Below are 18,613 nucleotides of genomic sequence, written 5' to 3' on the forward strand. Positions count from 1 at the left end.
AAAATTTAGATTAAGGTTCTACTTACCCTCCACTTCAAAGTTGAATTTGTGCCGTTGGTTGCTTTTACTTGGGGGGTGACATTTACCCCTTCTCGTGGGGTGAAAAACGCGTGTTTAAAATAAGGCCGGAAATTGATAAATTGACTTATTTTAAGCACTTTTGTTTTATAAAGTTTTTTACGTAAGTCAATACTTTTCGAGATATTCGCGATTTAAAATGTTGATTTTTCGACAAAAAAATTACGTTTTCAGACCGTTTTTCCCAAATACTTCAAAAAGTAAATATTTTATCGAAAAAAATATTTTTAGCAAAAGTGTAGCCTATAAAAAACGAAAAAAATGGTGTACCAGTAAAGTCTACAAATTGAGTACAAGCAAAGTTGTAGCTCATGAAAAATACGTTCTTATTCGTCTAATTCCAAATCGAATAATTCAACGCGAAATCACCGAAGAAAGAAGCGTTTTTCGGGAAAACTTTATTAACATTTTTAAAGTATCGAAAAAAAGCTTAATGTTTGTTTTTTTCAAAAGTTTACAGCATCAAAAATAAACGAGTTACACCGAAAAAAAGTTTGCTCCTTTTTTTAGTAAAAAAATCGTGAAAACCGCCCTCTATTTAGCACCCTAAATGAAATTAATCGTTTGGCTTTACCATCTATTTTAACTTTATGTGTATTGTTTATATGATCTGTAAGTTTGATTGGTTTGAAGTGCTTATTTTTGAAAACATTTAGTTTTATAGTAAAAAAAAAAATCTAAAAATTTTTGAAAAATTTCAATTTTTCAAAATAACTTAAAAAGTATTAGTGATAAGAAAAATCTTAAAGAGTAAAAAAAGTAGGTTTTACTATTATAAATATGCTAGTTTATTTTGTTTCTCCGTAAAACAAAATTTGGTTAAGATATGGCTGTTCAAAATTTGCATACACTCGTGATTAGTGACCCATTCAAGCTTTCTCAATTATAACACTTTCAAAAATAAACACTTTAAACCGGTGATACTGACAGATTATATAAAAAAATAGATAGGTAAGTAAATTGTTTGTAAAGCGGTAGCGATTAATTTCATTTGGGGAGCTAAAAACGGCGAGATTTTCATGATTTTTTACAAAAAAAAGAGGGTCAACTTTATTTTGAGCGTAACTCGCTTATTTTTAATTCTAAAACTTTTGTTAACAATTAAAACAAAGCTTTTTATAAACACTTTAAAAAAGTTTAAATGGCTTTTTCCCGAAAAGTGCTTAATTTTTCGGTGATTTCACCTTGAAATATTCGATTTGGAATTAGACGAATAAGAACGTATTTTTCATGAGCTACAACTTTGTTTTTATATGATTGATAGACTTAACTGATACACCATTTTTTTGGGTTTTTTATAAGCTATACTTTTGCTAAGGATATTTTTTTCGTTAAAATATTTACTTTTTGAGTTATTTGCGAAAAACCGTCTGAAAACATAGTTTTTTTGTTGAAAAATCAACATTTTCAATGGCAAATAACTCGAAAAGTATTGACTTACGTAAAAAACTCTATAGAACAAAAGTTGCTTAAAATCAGTCAATTTATCCATTTCCGGTCTTATCTTGAGCGTATGTTTTTTCACCCCCGAGAAGGGGTGACTGTCACCCCCCAAGTAAAAGCAACCAACGGCACAATTTCAACTGTAAAATGGAGGCTAAGTAGAACCTAAATCCAAATTTTCATGCAATTCGGAGTTGTCCCTGAAAATTACACGGTATCGCCGAATTTCCCGTTCATTTACTGGGCTATATTAAAGATTTTAATTTTTGTTGTTTCCGATATTTCGTTTGTTTGCCAAATAAAGCGTTGAATGCGTGTTAACCTTTTATTATTCTCGTGTGTATATCCTTTTTACACCCACGCTTCGTTCCATGACTGATCCCAGATATGTGAACTTGTCTACCTCTTCTACTTCTTTACCGTTTATCATTATTTTATTATTTGGATGGTTATTATTTTTTAGAAGTTTAGTTTTCTCTGTGTTTATTCGAAGTCCGATCATGTCAAAGTACTGTGCCAATTTGTCAGTTTTTGCTTGCATATGATTTCGGTGTTCAGTTATCAGTCAGATGTCATCTGCAAATTCGAGATCTTCTAACTCTTTGAATAGGTTCCACCTGATGTCTGTTCGATGGTCGATTACTTTTCTCATTGGCCAATCTATCACAATAAGGAATAGGGTAGGGGATAGTACACAACCCTGTTTGACTCTACTTTCTATGGATATTTCTTCTGTTACTTCACCTGAATGTTCTAGTTTAGCTTTGTATCCTTCGTAGGTACGGGTATTTCTGGGTTCTGTTTAGTAGGTACCTATTAATTTGTGATCTTGTCTATTATTGTTACTACTATCATTGATCGCTCCATCCGTCTAAGTGCTATTCTTAGATTTGAAGCATTGTTTTTTGTTGGGGACAGAGTTTCCGCTCCGTAGGTCATTTCTGGCAAAAAATACTGATCGAAGACTATTCGCTTCAGATTAATAATTGGTATGTTGCCGTCTTTAAATATGTTTTTAAGAGCTCCGTATATTATGTTGCCTATCCGTGTGCTATTCTTCTTGGTACCTCACCTAATTGGTTGGCCTATTATAATTTCGTCCAAGGTATATGTTTTTATCAACCAGTCCTTCGTCCTCTTTCTGAATTTTTAAATTGTTACTGACCAAGAAGAAGAAGTGTAAAGGGATGGGGCTATCTATTGGGGATGAAACGTTATATACGTTGCACTATGCAGATGACCAGGTAGTTATTGCCCAAGACAAAGAAGACCTGGAGTATATGGCTAGAAAACTAATGGAAGAGTACAAAAAATGCGGCCTCGAAGTAAATGTCCAAAAAAACACAATATCTTTGCGTAGGAGGAGAAAATAATCCAGATGACCTCGACTTAGAAGATGAAACTATTAAGAAATGTGACCAATGTACATATTTGGGGGTAAAACTGACAAAGACAGGACGAAGTGATGAAGCCATAAAAGACAGAATAACCAAAGGAAAACAAGTTATAGGTGCGTTGAATTCAGTATTATGGCAAAAAAATATAAGACCGGAAACGAAAAAACGAATATATAATACCATATTAAAACCAGTAATCGTCTATGGCTCAGAAGTGTGGCAGTTATCACAAAAACTTAAAGGTAACCTATTGGCAGTTGAAATGAATTTTTGGAGGAGAGCAGCGGGAAAGTCTAGATTAGAACATGTGAAAAATGAGGACATCAGGAGACAAATGAAAGTACAAAGATCAATTATAGAAGACATCGAAAAACAACAACTAATATGGTACGGACATGTTAGACGTATGGGGGAAGAAAGACTACCCAAAAAGATATTAGAATGGGTACCACCAGAGAAAAGAAAACGAGGACGACCACCAACAACATGGATCCAAGGAATCTCAAAAGCAATGTCAGCAAGAAATCTATCTGAAGAAGACTGGCAGAATAGACAGGCTTGGCGAACGGGAACCCAAAGGCGTATTACGCTGTGAACGGGATTTATATATATATACTGACCAAGAGGTTTGTCAAGTATTTTGTTTTGCGAATATTTATAAAAAAACCTTTACATATGGCATTTAATGACTTTCACAAAGCTTTCGATAGTATTGAAACCTGGTCCTTTTTGTCAGCCTTAAGGGATGCTCGAATAGACTCACGGTACACTACACTCATTAAAGACATATGTGAACATGAACAGGCCACATTCCAAATCAAAATCAATGAAGACGAAAAAACCGAAAAAATACGCCTTGGTAAAGGTATTAGACAAGGTGATAATACTATTTCACCAAAACTTTTTACCTTAGCATTGGAAAATGTATTCAAACATCTCGACTGGGACGAAAAAGGTCTAAACATTGATGGTGTACGTTTGAGTCATTTGAGGTTTGCGGACGACATAGTATTATTATTCAGTACAGATATCAAGGAACTGGAGTAAATTATGAAGGAATTAAACCAGCAGTCAAATAAAATAGGCCTCAAAATGAATCTTCAGAAAACAAAAATAATGAGTAATGTACAAACTAATCTTGTTATTGACAACGTCAGTCTTGAAAATGTAGACCACAATAATATATATCTTGGACATATGTACCATTAAAATCGGCAAAGAAAACCAAATAGCCGAAATAAAAAGACGTATACAATTGTCTTCGATAGCTTTCGGCAAGTTAAGCTTTATCTTGAAGAATAAAGATATACCAATGTATCTAAAACGTAGAGTTTATGACAAATGTATCTTGCCTGTAACTACATATGGACTGGAGACCATGGCCTTTACAAAGAAAACCTTAGAGCAGCTCAGTACAACCCAAGGAGCGATGGAGAGGGCCATGCTAGGGATTAGTTTGAGAGACAGAATTCGAAATATCGACATTCGTGAAAGAACAAAGATTACTGATGTCGCACAACGTATAGCAAGGCTCAAGTTGCAATGGGTCGGACATGTTGCCCGAGATAATCCCGAAAAATGGACACAGAGACTAACAAACTGGAGACCAAGAGAGAACAGGCGAGGAGTAAGCAGACCGCAGAAAAGGTGGGCAGATGATATCAAACAAGTCGCGGGCAAGCAGTGGATGAGAATTGTCAAGAGTAGAAATCGATGGAAGCAAATGGAAGAGGCTTATGTCCAGCAGTGGACGAGCACAGGCTGAAGAAGAAGAAGAAGAAGAATAAAAAAAGGAGATTATGGACTAGTTACCGCATCTCTCAAAAACCTGGGAGAAATGCTGGACTCTAGATAGCAACTGAGTTCATTTACAGAAGGTTTCCCTTATTGCCAGCCACCCACACAGCTGGGAGCAATTTGTTGCCATGATTTAAAATCAAGTTTAAGTTCAAACATCACATAATATTCACAACAACGTAACATTAGAGTAACTTTACACCATTCACCCAGATATTTTTAGTGGCTCAACCACGTGTACTTTCTAAGTAGAACTGATGATGGAATTATCATTTCGAAAACGTTTTGGGATGTAGACCGAAAAGGTCTTTTTAATAAATATACCTTTTATTTTTAAATTTTATATTCGAATTCTATTTGTATTATTCCACTTACTTATTTCATTAAAGGCGTCCAACACTGGGTTTTTGTACCAGAAAACATCGAGGTAATTATTGCAACTTCTTATAGATAGATCATCGAGTAATTTAGTGTAGGAGCTATATAGAGCTGATAGTTGGACAGCATAACCTAGGCTAGAGAAACAACGGAGGAGAAAAATCAATACAATAGGTACTGGCAAGATTATTTGGTATAAGTTGCACCCAGGAGACTTTATACATGCAAGTCGCTTTGAGACATTGGGTCATTGTGTGATAATAAATATGAGGTTCAGAAACGCTATTACTGAGGTTAATAGGCTGGCTACAGTTAAAAAAAGAAATTGAGACATCATTAAATCAACGAAAACTCAGGAAGAGCGCTGCAAGCATGGGCACCTATATAAAAAAATTTAAGGATGGGGCAGACGTGAAGATGTTGCACATTACATTTTGTATACATTGGATGACAATAGTTTAAAGCAACCGAAAAACTAGAGGGGCCACGTCCCCTCTGCCCATGTTCAACGGGTGGCTGTGGCTGCAAGAGCAGCATAAAGAAGAAAAACAATAGGTTCTCTGATATAGCATTTACAGATAATGCTAAAAGGCATGGATCCCTATAAAAATATCAGTAGTCAAAAATCCTGTCTTCTTCAAAATAACAACTGTTAAAAATGAGTATATGAGAAAATAAATATTAGAGGTGATTGAAATATGCAGGTAGAAACCAAAGGTAGGGTCAAGGAACATATACACCCAAATATAAACAGCAAAATGCGGCAGGCAGAAGATCATAATGGCGAAGGAGACTTGGAGATTCTTTACACTGAAAGCGAAAATCCCTTTAAACTTGGCGACATAATTGATCTTCACAAGAATATTAAAAAAATTACTGAGAGGTTTGGCAAAAACCAATCATGGGCATGAAAAATAGCAAATTTGTTCAACGACCACCGTACACAACACCCGGCATAATGGGGAAACCAATTCAGTGGTTCAGGACCAGATTATATGTACGCAGAAAAAGGTTCAATATTAAGGAAAAGAATAAGAAGAATAAAAAGAATAGGAAGAATAAGAAGAAATGAATAGAAGTTAGTGGCCGTAGTCAGTTTGAATTACAAAAATGTCTTAGTTTGAGATAGGAAAGACATTTTAGCATGCAAACACAAGTACAAAATTTTGTAGATTAAAGAAAGGGTATTTTTTTCTATTTCATTGACTGATCAGAATTATCTCGATAGCATAAAAGGCAAACTAACCCTAAAATATCTTAAAGAGTTATCGCCAATCTGTATTTGAACAAGATAGCATCAGTATGTCTTTCAAAACTCCAACTGAAGATTCCTCAATAAAAAGAGAGTGATGATTAATTATATATTTATTAACATAATTTGGTATACCGACGCCACAGTGATACTGACAGATAACATCGTGGATTTTCAATATTTTGTAAATTATTTAATTTTTACAAGTGAAGCTTTGGGTTTGACATTAAATATGGAGAAGGCGAAAACCATAAACAAAGGTAGAAATATTTACCTAATTGCAAAAATATTTGTAGCTGAAGAAAAAACCGGGCAATTCAAGCAGTTTAAATACTAACTTTGTCTAAGTCTAAACCGGTAGTTAGGACATTAAGACTGAAATAAATAGAGGAGCATAAAAAGCCAGAAATGTTTTATTGTATAGTGACCGACAAGATCTATGAGAAATTTTAAAAACCAACCTGCTGATAATCCGCTATTGATACCTATTGTAACACTAACCCCCAGAGAGACATTACAGAGTTGTACTAACCTGTATCCAACATTTAAATAAAATTACCGAAGAAGTGTTGAATTTTAAATTATTAGACGTTATTAGTTGGTTTAAGTGCTTTTACAAATTGATCTTAACAATGGTTTTTATCAGTAAACAATCTCGCAATATAGTATTAAAAAATACTTGCGTTCATCCTTTTTTTTTAATTTAGGACTGGCAAAATAATAGCTATTTGTATAACAAGGAAGCAAAGTGCTATTTTTCCTCCCGAGAATTAAGTTTACTTCATTCAAGAATCATTCAAGGGAGGAAAAGTACGACTATGCTCCCTACAATCAGGTCAGGAAATGAATACTTTCGATAACAAGGGAGGAAAGTGTAACTTTTCCTCCCGAGAATGAAGTTTACTGCCCGACGCGTAGCGGAGGGCAGTAATCATTCAAGGGAGGAAAAGGCACTTTACTCCCATGTTATACATATGGGTTTTCCACCTTCCTCAAATAACAAGTCATTTTTTCATTTTTATTTAATTTATTTATGTAACTAACCAACAAAATTTATTAGAACTAAAACAACAAGTAGGTACAATATAACTGTCAACTGTCAAATATAAGTCAAATTATTAATGTAAACATTGTTAAATCAAAATAACAATTTACTGTTTTTTACCATTCTGCAAAATACAGGATGTTTTATAAATAAACGTTAAAATGTATAGATACTTCTTCGTAATAGAAAATAGATATTATACTATACAGGGCGTCAATAAGTTATATTTCATGAATGAAATACCATGACGTCACTTTTACTTTTCTTCCCTAGGGAGGAAAAATATTTTCCTCCCTAGGGAGGAAAAGTACAACTTTGCTCCCTACAATCAGGTCCGGAAAAGTATACTTTCGGTAGAGGTAGGTGGAAAAATATTTTTCAGTTACGAAAATAAGTAGACATTTTGTTTTGTGGGTTCGTCAATGAACACTATTTATCGATATACATAAAAAGAAGTAAAACTTATTCCAAATCCATTAAAAAATATTTTTGTAAAATGTTATACAACATGTCTTTGTTTGTAACATTTAAAAATAATTAAGAGAAATTCCTGCGGTTGACCTGAATACAAATTTATAAACAATTTTATATTTCCGGTAATTGCTAAGTACTTAATAAGTACATTTTCGTAGAATCATTAAATGGGGCGGGATCATTGTCACAATATTTAAATAACGCAATTAGTCATTCTTAAGCAGTATATTTTGTGGTTCTTTCAGCCAGAGTTTGTTGAAAAAAAGCGCGTTGTGATATAAAATTTAGTATTTATCAAAGAACAATAAATGTGGCGGCCATGGGAAAGTGATACGCATTTACCTGACGAAAATGAACCTACGGATAATTTAGAAGATAAAGATGGAAGTGCGGGGTCAAGTACTCACCAAAGGAAGAATTTGTGTGTAACTGAGCAAAATATGGTGTTAGATGTATTTGACGGACTTTCTAAAAAAATGACCAAATATGAAGCTGTTAAGCAAACGGCGATATTAACAAAAATTTCTTGTGTAACAGTGTACCGTTTAATAAAGACTGGTTCGAAATATAGAAAAACAAGAAAGGATTTGGGAAGCTCTTAAAAAATTCAACCTTACCTCTTGGAACCTATTAGTGAGACAATATATAATATGTATGCAGCTAAAATTATGCCTAACCTAAACAATATCATGGCAAAATTAAAAGAAAAACATATGGTTCATGATTGTTCCACAAAGACTCTGGGACGACTTTTGACCAAAAATGGTTTTAAATATAAAACTGTCAATAAGAGACAAACCATAATGGAAAGTAGCCGCCTAATAAAATGGAGGAATGAATATATCGAAAAAATTTTACAATACCGCAGTGAGTGTCGAGAAATTTATTATCTGGACGAGACTTGGTTTGATTCTCACGAAACGATAGATAAAGCCTGGGCAAACGGTTTAAGCAAATGCCAAATAGATGTACCTCATTCTAAAGGCAAGCGAATTTGCATATTACATTGCGGAGGACAACATGGATGGGTGAACGATGCGTTATTGTTGAGTTCCAAAAGTATTAAAGACAGTTCTCTAGACTACCACCAAGGCATCGAAGGGACGCTTTTTGAATCGTGATTTGAGAATACATTACTCCCAAATTTAAAAGCAAATAGCGTGATTGTTATGGACAATGCATCATATCACTCCAGATGCATTAAAAAAATTCCAACCAAACAGAGTAGAAAGGATGAAATTCAAGAATTTTTAATAGCCGAAGACCTATATTTTGAGGATCATTACACCAAAGATCAACTAATTCACGTTCTTCATACAAAAGTCGTAACTAAAGAACATATTGTAGATAAATTAGCCACTAACAATGGACATATGGTTTTAAGATTACCTCCATATTACTGTGTGTTGAATCCCATAGAATTGCTATGGGCTCAGTTAATAAACCATATCCGGAGGAACAACACATCTCCAAAAGATGCCCAAAGTGTTGTCGAACTAATAAAAACGGAGTTCAAAAATATCAGTGCTCAAAACTATCAAAATGCTATAAAACATGTAAAGAAGATTGAAAAGGATTACATGAAAAATGTCCCAGCCTTGAAGAAAATTATTATTAATTTGGATGAGAGTGATGAAGAGAACGATAATGACGATGAGTTGGAATAACCTTTAAATCCTATTGGAAGATCCCAAGTGAATGTGAATTTTTGAAGTGGCTAGTATATCATTTAATTTATGATAGTAAAAAGACCAATTGGTAACTTTTTGTGGCATCGCATGTGACATGTAAGTAAATAAAAACTATTTTTTTCATACCTGTCAGTCTAATTTTAACCTGTTTTACTTTAACTTATGATGGTGTCATGTCCCCCAAAAGCTTTTTCCATGTAACAACGACGACTTTCGTTGCACAGCTTTTTACTTTTTTACAAAATATATACCTCTTACAAAAAATTTTGTACTTTTATTGTGAACAAATTTAACTTCTTTTATATAGTGAGGTCCTAAAATAACGGATAAATTCATTTTCTACGTAAATTATAAGGGCATACGAAAAATCCTCAAATATACACAAAAATACACTTTCTCAATAAAATCATTTAACTACCTCCTTAACCGCCCAAGGGGTAATAGCTACCCATCTAAAAAGTTTAAATAAAGGCGTGTGATACGGAGTTTAAGAGGGTTTTCAATTCTCTATTCAGAAATGTAATATTTTTGATTTTTGGACTTGATACTTAAGAAAGAAGTTATTTTATTTCTTACATAAAAAAGTCCTCGATTCAAATAGTTGTCATGATTGACTAGTATATTTGTTATCTGGTTGACAAAAAAGTAACATCGAATCTTTTTAAACATTTAGGTAAATGTCTCAAAAAGTAGCTATTATCCTTATGGGGTTAAAGGGGTAGTTGAACGATTTTATTGAGAACGTATATTTTTGTGTGTAAAAATTGACCTGGTTCAGGAGTTTTCATCTACTTTATAATTAAGTACGTAAAAATTATATTTATCCGTTACTTTAGGACCTGACTGTATAATATATTAATATTAAGTGTTCATTGACGAACTTGTTAAGAACCGAAGCACGGCTAATAAAAAAACTTGTAAATCCACCAAAGCAACATTTTTATTTTCGTAACTGAAAAAATATTTTATTTTGCCAATCTTAATTTTGGAAAAAGGGTGAAGGTACATTTTTCTAAATACTAGATATATATAATACGAGGTAGTTTACTTGAAAAATAATCAGTATATCGATCAATTGGTAAAAACATTTAAGTACACAAATTAATAATTTGAAATTCAACACTTTCTCCGATAATTTTATTTGAATGTTGGATACAACTCTGTAAATGTCTCGCTGGGGGTCTGTGTTACAATAGGTATCAATAGATACCTATTACCGGATTACCAGTAAGTCGTTTATTAAAATTTCTCATAGATCTTGTCCCTCACAATAGTTTCCAAGTAATTACAGATTAGATTTCATCTTACGATACAAGATGTTTAAGTACATTATTTGGCCTATTCTGCTGTACCATGATACTACGACAACCAGAGATAAAGCCACGCGCATGAATAAGCCTGTCTCTCTCTCTTCTACGCCTACGTCACTGACCGACAAACGCCAGGCCAAATGTTCTAATTTTAACTTGGGTTTGTTATTTTTATGCAGTTTGCGACAGTTTTCGGAAAGCATAAAGCTATATTTTTGGTATAAAATTCTTAAATATAGTTAGAATGTATATAGAAAAATATTCGTACATCCACTTCAAAGTCATTACTGCCCTTTCAGCATGGTATTATTGTTATTATCAAATCTTTGCGACTACTCTTTCTAGATTTAAAAAAGGATTTCAACATCAATTATATAACAACATTTAATTTAAATCAAGATTGTTTAGAAGGACTATGCTCAGTAATACGTGCGATTGGAGGTTTACATGATCATTGATCATTCGTCTCCTTTGCAATTTAAATACCGTCTTCGTAATTTTATTATGGGTCGGAGCGATGAAGTTATTTCACTCTCAGCTAATGTAAGTAACCTACCAGAAACAACAAACATTTCGCTTCAACACATGAAAGCAGGAAGCTCTTTGAATCTTGATTGTTAAATACAACAATAACATAGAAGATTCAGTGATGATAACCGAACCACCCTTTAGTCAATTAAATCTTCCAGTAACTTCAGAAAATGAAAACCATCAAACAGATTTTGAAATGAAATAGCTTTCAAGCTACGACATGAAGAGAGTTTGGGCAGTTCTACAAATAGTAACCTTCTTCCTCATGGGTAAATCATCTCTCAGAAGGCGGTTTGGTGAAGCCTTGAGAAACATTACTTACGAACTGTCGTGAACTAGAAACACTATTAAAGTTGGCATCAAATATTATCAAAAATCTTTATTGGAAAGATCAGTTTATATTAAAACATCTGGTGATGTGAAAAAACTATTTTTTAGATGTCGGATGTATTTTCGAATGCGAGTTTTGAACCAAAAGTTGAAAGAAAAGTCTAAAATACAAAAAAGAAAAATTGCAAACATTGTTAAGTAAAATTAATCAAATGTAATATTGTTTTTTTTTTGTTTTTGTTTTGTTTTCTAGTTGCTTTTGCTTTGTTTTTGTTTTGTTTTTTTTTTGGGGTCGAGGGATGTGCTCTTTTTCTAGTCGTAAAGCTGAGCGGGAAAAGAACTAATCTCAGGGGATGAGTTTTGCTTGGAGAGTCTTAGGACTTTGAACCTCCTGCAACCATATCAAGACCGCTGGGCACTCCCAACATTGATTGTGGGTGTGTAATCTTTGATTGCACCCTTCTCATAGTTGCCCTGTTGAAACTAAACTTAGCGGATCTAGACTACATAGGTAGTCGATAAACAATCCCTGCGGTAATATGCAGATAGATAAGGTTATTCCTGGAGAATAGGATAGTAATATCAACTCTGGTTAAATCAACCATCAAAGCAGGAGTAGATGGAGGCTGTCCACAAGGAGGAGTTCTGTCACCTCTACTTTGAGCAACTTTGATAGATGATCTCAAAAATCTCTCCACGTAAGACTTTTTTGTCTAGGATACACTGACGATATATCAATCGTCATCAGGGGCAGATTTGCCCAGCTGGTGTCTGGGAGAATGCAAGCAGCCCCAAATATAGTTGATGACCGGTGTAAATAAGAGAGACTGATAGTCAATGCTCAGAAAACAAATCGCCAACTGCACCAAAAGGACAGCACTAAGAGATTTCATTAGCCAAAAAAAACAAATACCTTGGGGTTTATACTGATCATAGGCTTAAATGGAATACTCACATCCAGAAAACCACGCAGTGGAATAGGCTAAACGACCACCTCTTTAAATCCATCTAAATCTATCTACTCAATTTTGTTTCTGTAATTTTAATACTTTTTTGAAACTTTAGTTTTTTTATTATTTGTTAAACCATCTTTTATTTGACGCGATTTATTTAAAGTTTTTTGCAAGTCAAGAAACCTCTTAAATTTTTGCAGTGAAAAAACTATTACGTTTTTTAGTACAGTACCTACATAATATATTGTATTATTTTACTTGTATGATTATATTAATTCATCAAAGTATAAATTAAACAGTGTAACAGAACAGACGAACGACAATTTCAGTTATTTAATAACACGAGAATGTATAAAACCGTATAAAACTCTACGCTTTCCCATAAGTCTCCGTACAAGTTTGTCGGGCGCTGACGTCATGCGCGCACCGGTTAAAGTTGTTCTCGAAGTGGCTTTATCTCTGGTTGTCGTAGTATCATGTGCTGTACGGAGTAGTCTCATGGCGATTAAAGGCCAAATCCATTAACAAACTTGAAGTTTTAAAAATGTGGTGTCTGCGCTGAATGTTTAGAATATCATTAGTATGATACAATTGATCCAAAAGATGGCATAACCCAGACATCCAAAGTGAAAGTTAACCTCCAACACCAAATTGTTCTATATGGTCCACATAATGTTCAGAAAAAAGTCACACCAATTTGAGCGTCGGGTTTGGGGGGAGGGGGGAGAAATCGGTAAATTCGTAGTTTTTCACGTTTTCCGTCAATATTTCTAAAACTATGCGGTTTAGCATGAACAACCTTCTATACAAACATGTTCTACATTAAATTTGAAATAAAAAAGGCCCTATATATTAATCCTTCTAAAATGAACGGTTCCAAAGTTACGGAGGGAGTATAGTATAATTGGTCCAAAAAAAGGCCTAACCCAGACATCCAAAGTAAAAGTTTTCCTCCAACACCAAATTGTTCTATATGGTCCACATATGGTACAGTAAAAAGTTACACCATTTTGAGCGTCCGGTTTGAGGGGGAGATGGGGGAAAAGTCGGTAAATTACTAGCTTTTTTACGTTTTTCGTCAATATTTCTAAAACTATGCTTTAGTGTAAACAATGTTCTATACAAAAATGTTCTACATAATATTTAAAACAAAAAAGGTCCTATACATAATTCTTACAAAATCAAAGGTTCCAGATTTACAGAGGGTGAAAAGTGGAGGTTTTCGATACTTTTTATATTTTTTGGGCAATTGATGACGATTTTGGGTGGCGAGGTTGACGTTTCTTCAAGGGCTTATCACTAACATACCATCGGCCACTGAAATAGCAAATTTTATTTACAAAACACAATCCTGTTAAAGACAACTTCTTTCATCAGTAATATTAAAAATTGCAAAAAATATAAAAAGTATCGAGAACCTCCACTTTTCACCCTCCGTAACTCTGGAACCGTTGATTTTATAACAATTATGTATAGTATTGTATAGGACCTTTGTTGTTTTAAATTTTATGTAGAACATTTTTGTATAGAACATTGTTTACACTAAAGCATAATTTTATAAATATTGACAAGAAACGTAAAAAACTACTAATTTGCCGATTTCTTCCCCATATCCCCCCAAACCGGGCGCTCAAAATGGTGTAACTTTTTACTGAATAATATGTGGACCATATAGAACAATTTGCTGTTAGAGAAAAACTTTTACTTTGGATGTTTGGGTTAGGCCTTTTTTGGACCAATTATACTATACTACCTCCGTAACTTGGGAACCGTTCATTTTAGAAGGATTAATTATGCATAGGGCCTTTTTTTATTTCAAATTTAATGTAGAACATTTTTGTACAGAAGATTGTTCATGTTAAACCGCATAGTTTTAGAAATATTGACGAAAAACGTAAAAAACTACGAATTTACCGATTTCTCCCCCCTCTCCCCCCAAACCCGACGCTCAAAATGGTCTGACTTTTTTCTGAATATTATGTGGACCATATAGAACAATTTGGTGTTGGAGGATAACTTTCACTTTAGATGCCTGGGTTTGGGTTTAATTATACCATACTACATGTGTGGACGTGTAAGTCAGAAATGAATAAGTATGTAATATGTTCATACTTAGTGCACAGTGCACATATTACGAATAAAACAATACACTTTTAGCAATTATTAATACTAGACAGTTAAATACCAGTAACAACCAGAAATCATTGGAACACGAAAACGGATGACATTTTTTAGACTCAAAATGAGTCATATAATATTTCAAAATGAAAATACGTCTCTCCTGAAATGTCACTTTCTTAATATTTTATTTACTGTGTGACCTTTTATTTATTTTATTTTTAGTCAACCCAGCTCTTGTTTAAAATTAAAGTTTGTCGAGTTAAATCTGCAGTATTCATAATTCTTAGCAGTTCAGTAAAAACACAAGATTTAACGATAATTTTTATAACATTTATGTATTTGGTGGATCTGGATCTCTTTATTTTCTTTAAATAAGTTACTAATCAAGATAATGGTCATAAATTATTTTATTATTTAAAAATATAGTACCCAGAGGTAAAATACAGAAGCATCTAAAAAAATAACTATTATGGTTAATTGGATTAAACAACAATTTTAATTTAAAATACATCATCATTATACTTCAGTTTAAACTTCCACATCGGAAATCGTTCTTGATAGTTCTCAGAATCATCGAAAAAAATATCATTAATCTCGATTAATTAGATTTTTAAAGTTTAATAAGAAAAGTCCAAAATAGAGAAGAGTTCCCTTCTTTGAGAAACCTTGGCTAAGAAGACGGCACCTAAAGAAGAAGAAGAATCTCGATTAGGAATGTATGTTAGCACATTTGTATGACAAAAGATTACAACATCTTCTCACAGGCTTCTGACCTTCTAAAGAAAACATAAAAGAAAGAAAGAAAGAACTAGAAGAGCATACCAAAGTATGACACTCATATACAAACGACACAGCAATCTACACCGCAGCCAAAGACACCAAGAGGATCATCGAGACACTTAAAATCCACCTAGAGAGAATTGCGCGGTATACAGATAAATGAAAGAAAAATATCAGAATGGACAATGGTCGCGTTCACCAGATGCAAACGTTGGCAATCGCCATTTTTGCAAGCATAAAAAATTTATGCTGAACTTTGCAAACATGTTGACTATTGAAAAAATATGGCGGGAATTGAAATTGTATATATTATAGAATATATTTTATAACGACTTTATATATAAAATAACGGGTACTAAAGACATTTACACCTTTAAAATGAGACTCTCTAAGACTCATTGTCTTGAGTAGAAGCCGAGTTACGATCGATAAAGCTTCGAAAAATACTTATTTTGCAATTTGCATTGTGCTCTTATTTTACAATATCTTGAGTTCTAATTGTCGGATTTAAGTTTAGTAAACGTTTTTTCTATGTTTTTTATTAAGAAACAAATTTTATTTGAAACTTTTTTTTATCTCTTTTAGTTTATGAGCCAGAGCCTTATAAACAATTAAATTGTTTATAACAATTTTTTGACCACTCGGATCGAAATCCACCCTCGACATTCGTAATCAGCAGCCAAGAATCCATAAGAAACCGTTGAGTTTGTCCATCAGAATTGAAAAGGACACGGTGACCTCTATTTGGCGCCTAGACTATTCAGCTTCATTGGAATTTTTCTCTCACACAGCACACCACTCGCTTCTTTCCACTTCATTCACTCAGCCCCAGTTCTATTGCATGCGTCTCCATCTCTCCACTCTCTAATACCGGTCCTAGGTACTTAAAACTATTGCTTTTATCACAATTATTTCACCATCCAAAGATATCGTTTTATTTGTCGTAACTCCGTCTTTAAATGAACTTTCAGTATTTTCTATATACTAACACTGCATCACCAGCATGGCTACAGTATCGATCAACAGGTAGCAACAAACGCGTTCTAAGATTGCGGCTCTAATTTTGAATATTTTGTCGAGATATTTGGCACACATATTCGTAATATAATAAAGAATGGCGGTACAGAGCCCAATTTCAGAAATATGTTAGTACGTGGAAATTACTCTATAACTAAATGAGCCTGTACCGCCATTAAGAAGAAAAAAAAACTTTCTTCAAATAAACTTTTGTATCCCATGTCTAGATTTTCTGTAATCTTGGAACTACTGAAATTTTTTATTTCTAACAAGAAATCGAAGATATTATAACTAAATAACTAATTAGGCAACATAGGGAAATTATCACTGCCATTTTGACAAACCTGCGTCAGATATTCTCTAATCTTCTGTCATCTTTATCGATATCTGTTCAGTGGAGTAGTGTGTTAATTTAAGAATTCGTTTTTGTTGTTTCATAGGAAAGTAGTGTTTATTGATAGTTAATTTATTATATATTTGTTGTTGTTGTATAAGTTGTTGGCCTCTTTGAAAGAATAGATTGTTGTTAATTGTGAGTTTTAGTTATATGTAGGTAGGTAAGTATATTTTACGTAAAAATATTTCGAATTCTAATGCGAGTTTATAAAGTTTTAGGAGGATTTTTTATTCTAAAAATATTATCAATAGTTTAACAAAATGGAAAAAGTAAATCAAACGAAAAATAAAGTGAAAACTTCCAAGAAAAAGTCCATTAGAACCGTGCCAAAATTATGCGAAAATCGAAATTTGTTTCGTTTCACGACAAAAAATGATTATTTATTATTGTTTTATTATTAGATATTTCATGCAAATACCTTTCTAAATACCTATCTTAATATAAAATTTTCACCCATTTTGGTTTATTTTTATAAATATCTATTTATTAATAATAAAATCGTTTTCTATTACTTACATTTAGCGCGACTATGATATTGTCAAAATATTAATCTTAGATAATGTCAAAGATTACCACTATTGCCAAAGTTTATGATACTATCTCCCGAAGTTATATTTTGTTGCTACCTGTTGATCGCTACTGTTTACTCTTAAGCACCATGGAATGTTACCCTGTAGTTTCGGTCTTATCTGGTTCAAAACTAATGATAATAAATAACGACTAAGCACCGAGCCTTGGTTGCAAGCCTACTTTCGCATGAAATTTATCAGTCTCTCCCACATTTGTTCTAACACTAGTCGTTACTCCCTCACAATCTTTACATATTCACCAGACACTCCTTCCTTATTGAGTGTCCACTACAGAATCTCTCGAGGATCTCTATCATATGCTTTCTCAAGATCAATGAATACCATATGAGCGTTTGTTTATTTATTCTTGTATTTTTCTATCAATTGTCTTATAATGATTATTAGAATTATTATATGTCTAGTATATTTGAATAATTCAGAAAGATTGTTAAAAATGCTATTTGCATTTTATCTGCCATATCTATTTAGTAATTACCTACGTTTTTTGTATTTTAAGAAAATAAATTTCGAAATCCACCAAACAGCAAAATCAATTCCAAAAATGAGAACTTACCGCCTGTGGTTTTTTCGAAGGCCTAATCGGAGGTCTGTGAACCCCATTAATTTTGTGGTATAACCCGCACGCGTTACATAGATAATGCCCGGTACCGTCTCTACGCCAAAGGGGTGTAACACTAGCACCACAATTCACGCACTCTTTGACTAGTACCTCTTGGCTTGGTGGACGTCCATCCTCCATCGGACTGGATGACCATGCTGTATTCACGTAGGGACCTCCTCCATATGACTGCGTACTGTCCGCTTGGTGAAGGATGTTGATGGTATTGCTGTATTGTTGTTGGTAGGATCCGGTGCTCGTTGAAGCCCAATTGGCTGTTGTGGTGAAGTAGGTGTCATTTGGAAGAAGATTCAGCTGCGATTGACTGCTAGATACGTCGTAGTTTGTCTAAAAAAGGAACATTAATTTAAAACTTTATTCATTGAGGAACAGTGTTTAAAAGAAACAAAATTAAAATGAAGAAATGGTTC

General features: G+C 33.4%; 1 protein-coding gene across 5 annotated transcripts in view; it reads right to left on the minus strand.

Annotated features, from left to right (window-relative positions):
• Positions 1 to 18,613, minus strand: part of LOC114348478 (GATA-binding factor 6-B) — a 135,043-nt gene that overhangs the window by 48,104 nt on the left and 68,326 nt on the right. For 4 of the 5 annotated variants that reach the window (XM_028299051.2, XM_028299070.2, XM_028299056.2 and 1 more), the window contains exon 3: positions 18,138 to 18,530. In XM_028299051.2, the coding sequence (XP_028154852.1) occupies positions 18,138 to 18,530 (393 nt within the window). The remainder of the gene's footprint in view (positions 1 to 18,137; positions 18,531 to 18,613) is intronic. The other variant, XM_028299076.2, reaches the window with a different exon arrangement.

The sequence above is a fragment of the Diabrotica virgifera genome, chromosome 2 (assembly GCF_917563875.1).
Source record: "Diabrotica virgifera virgifera chromosome 2, PGI_DIABVI_V3a".
Taxonomy (NCBI): Eukaryota; Metazoa; Arthropoda; class Insecta; order Coleoptera; family Chrysomelidae; genus Diabrotica; species Diabrotica virgifera.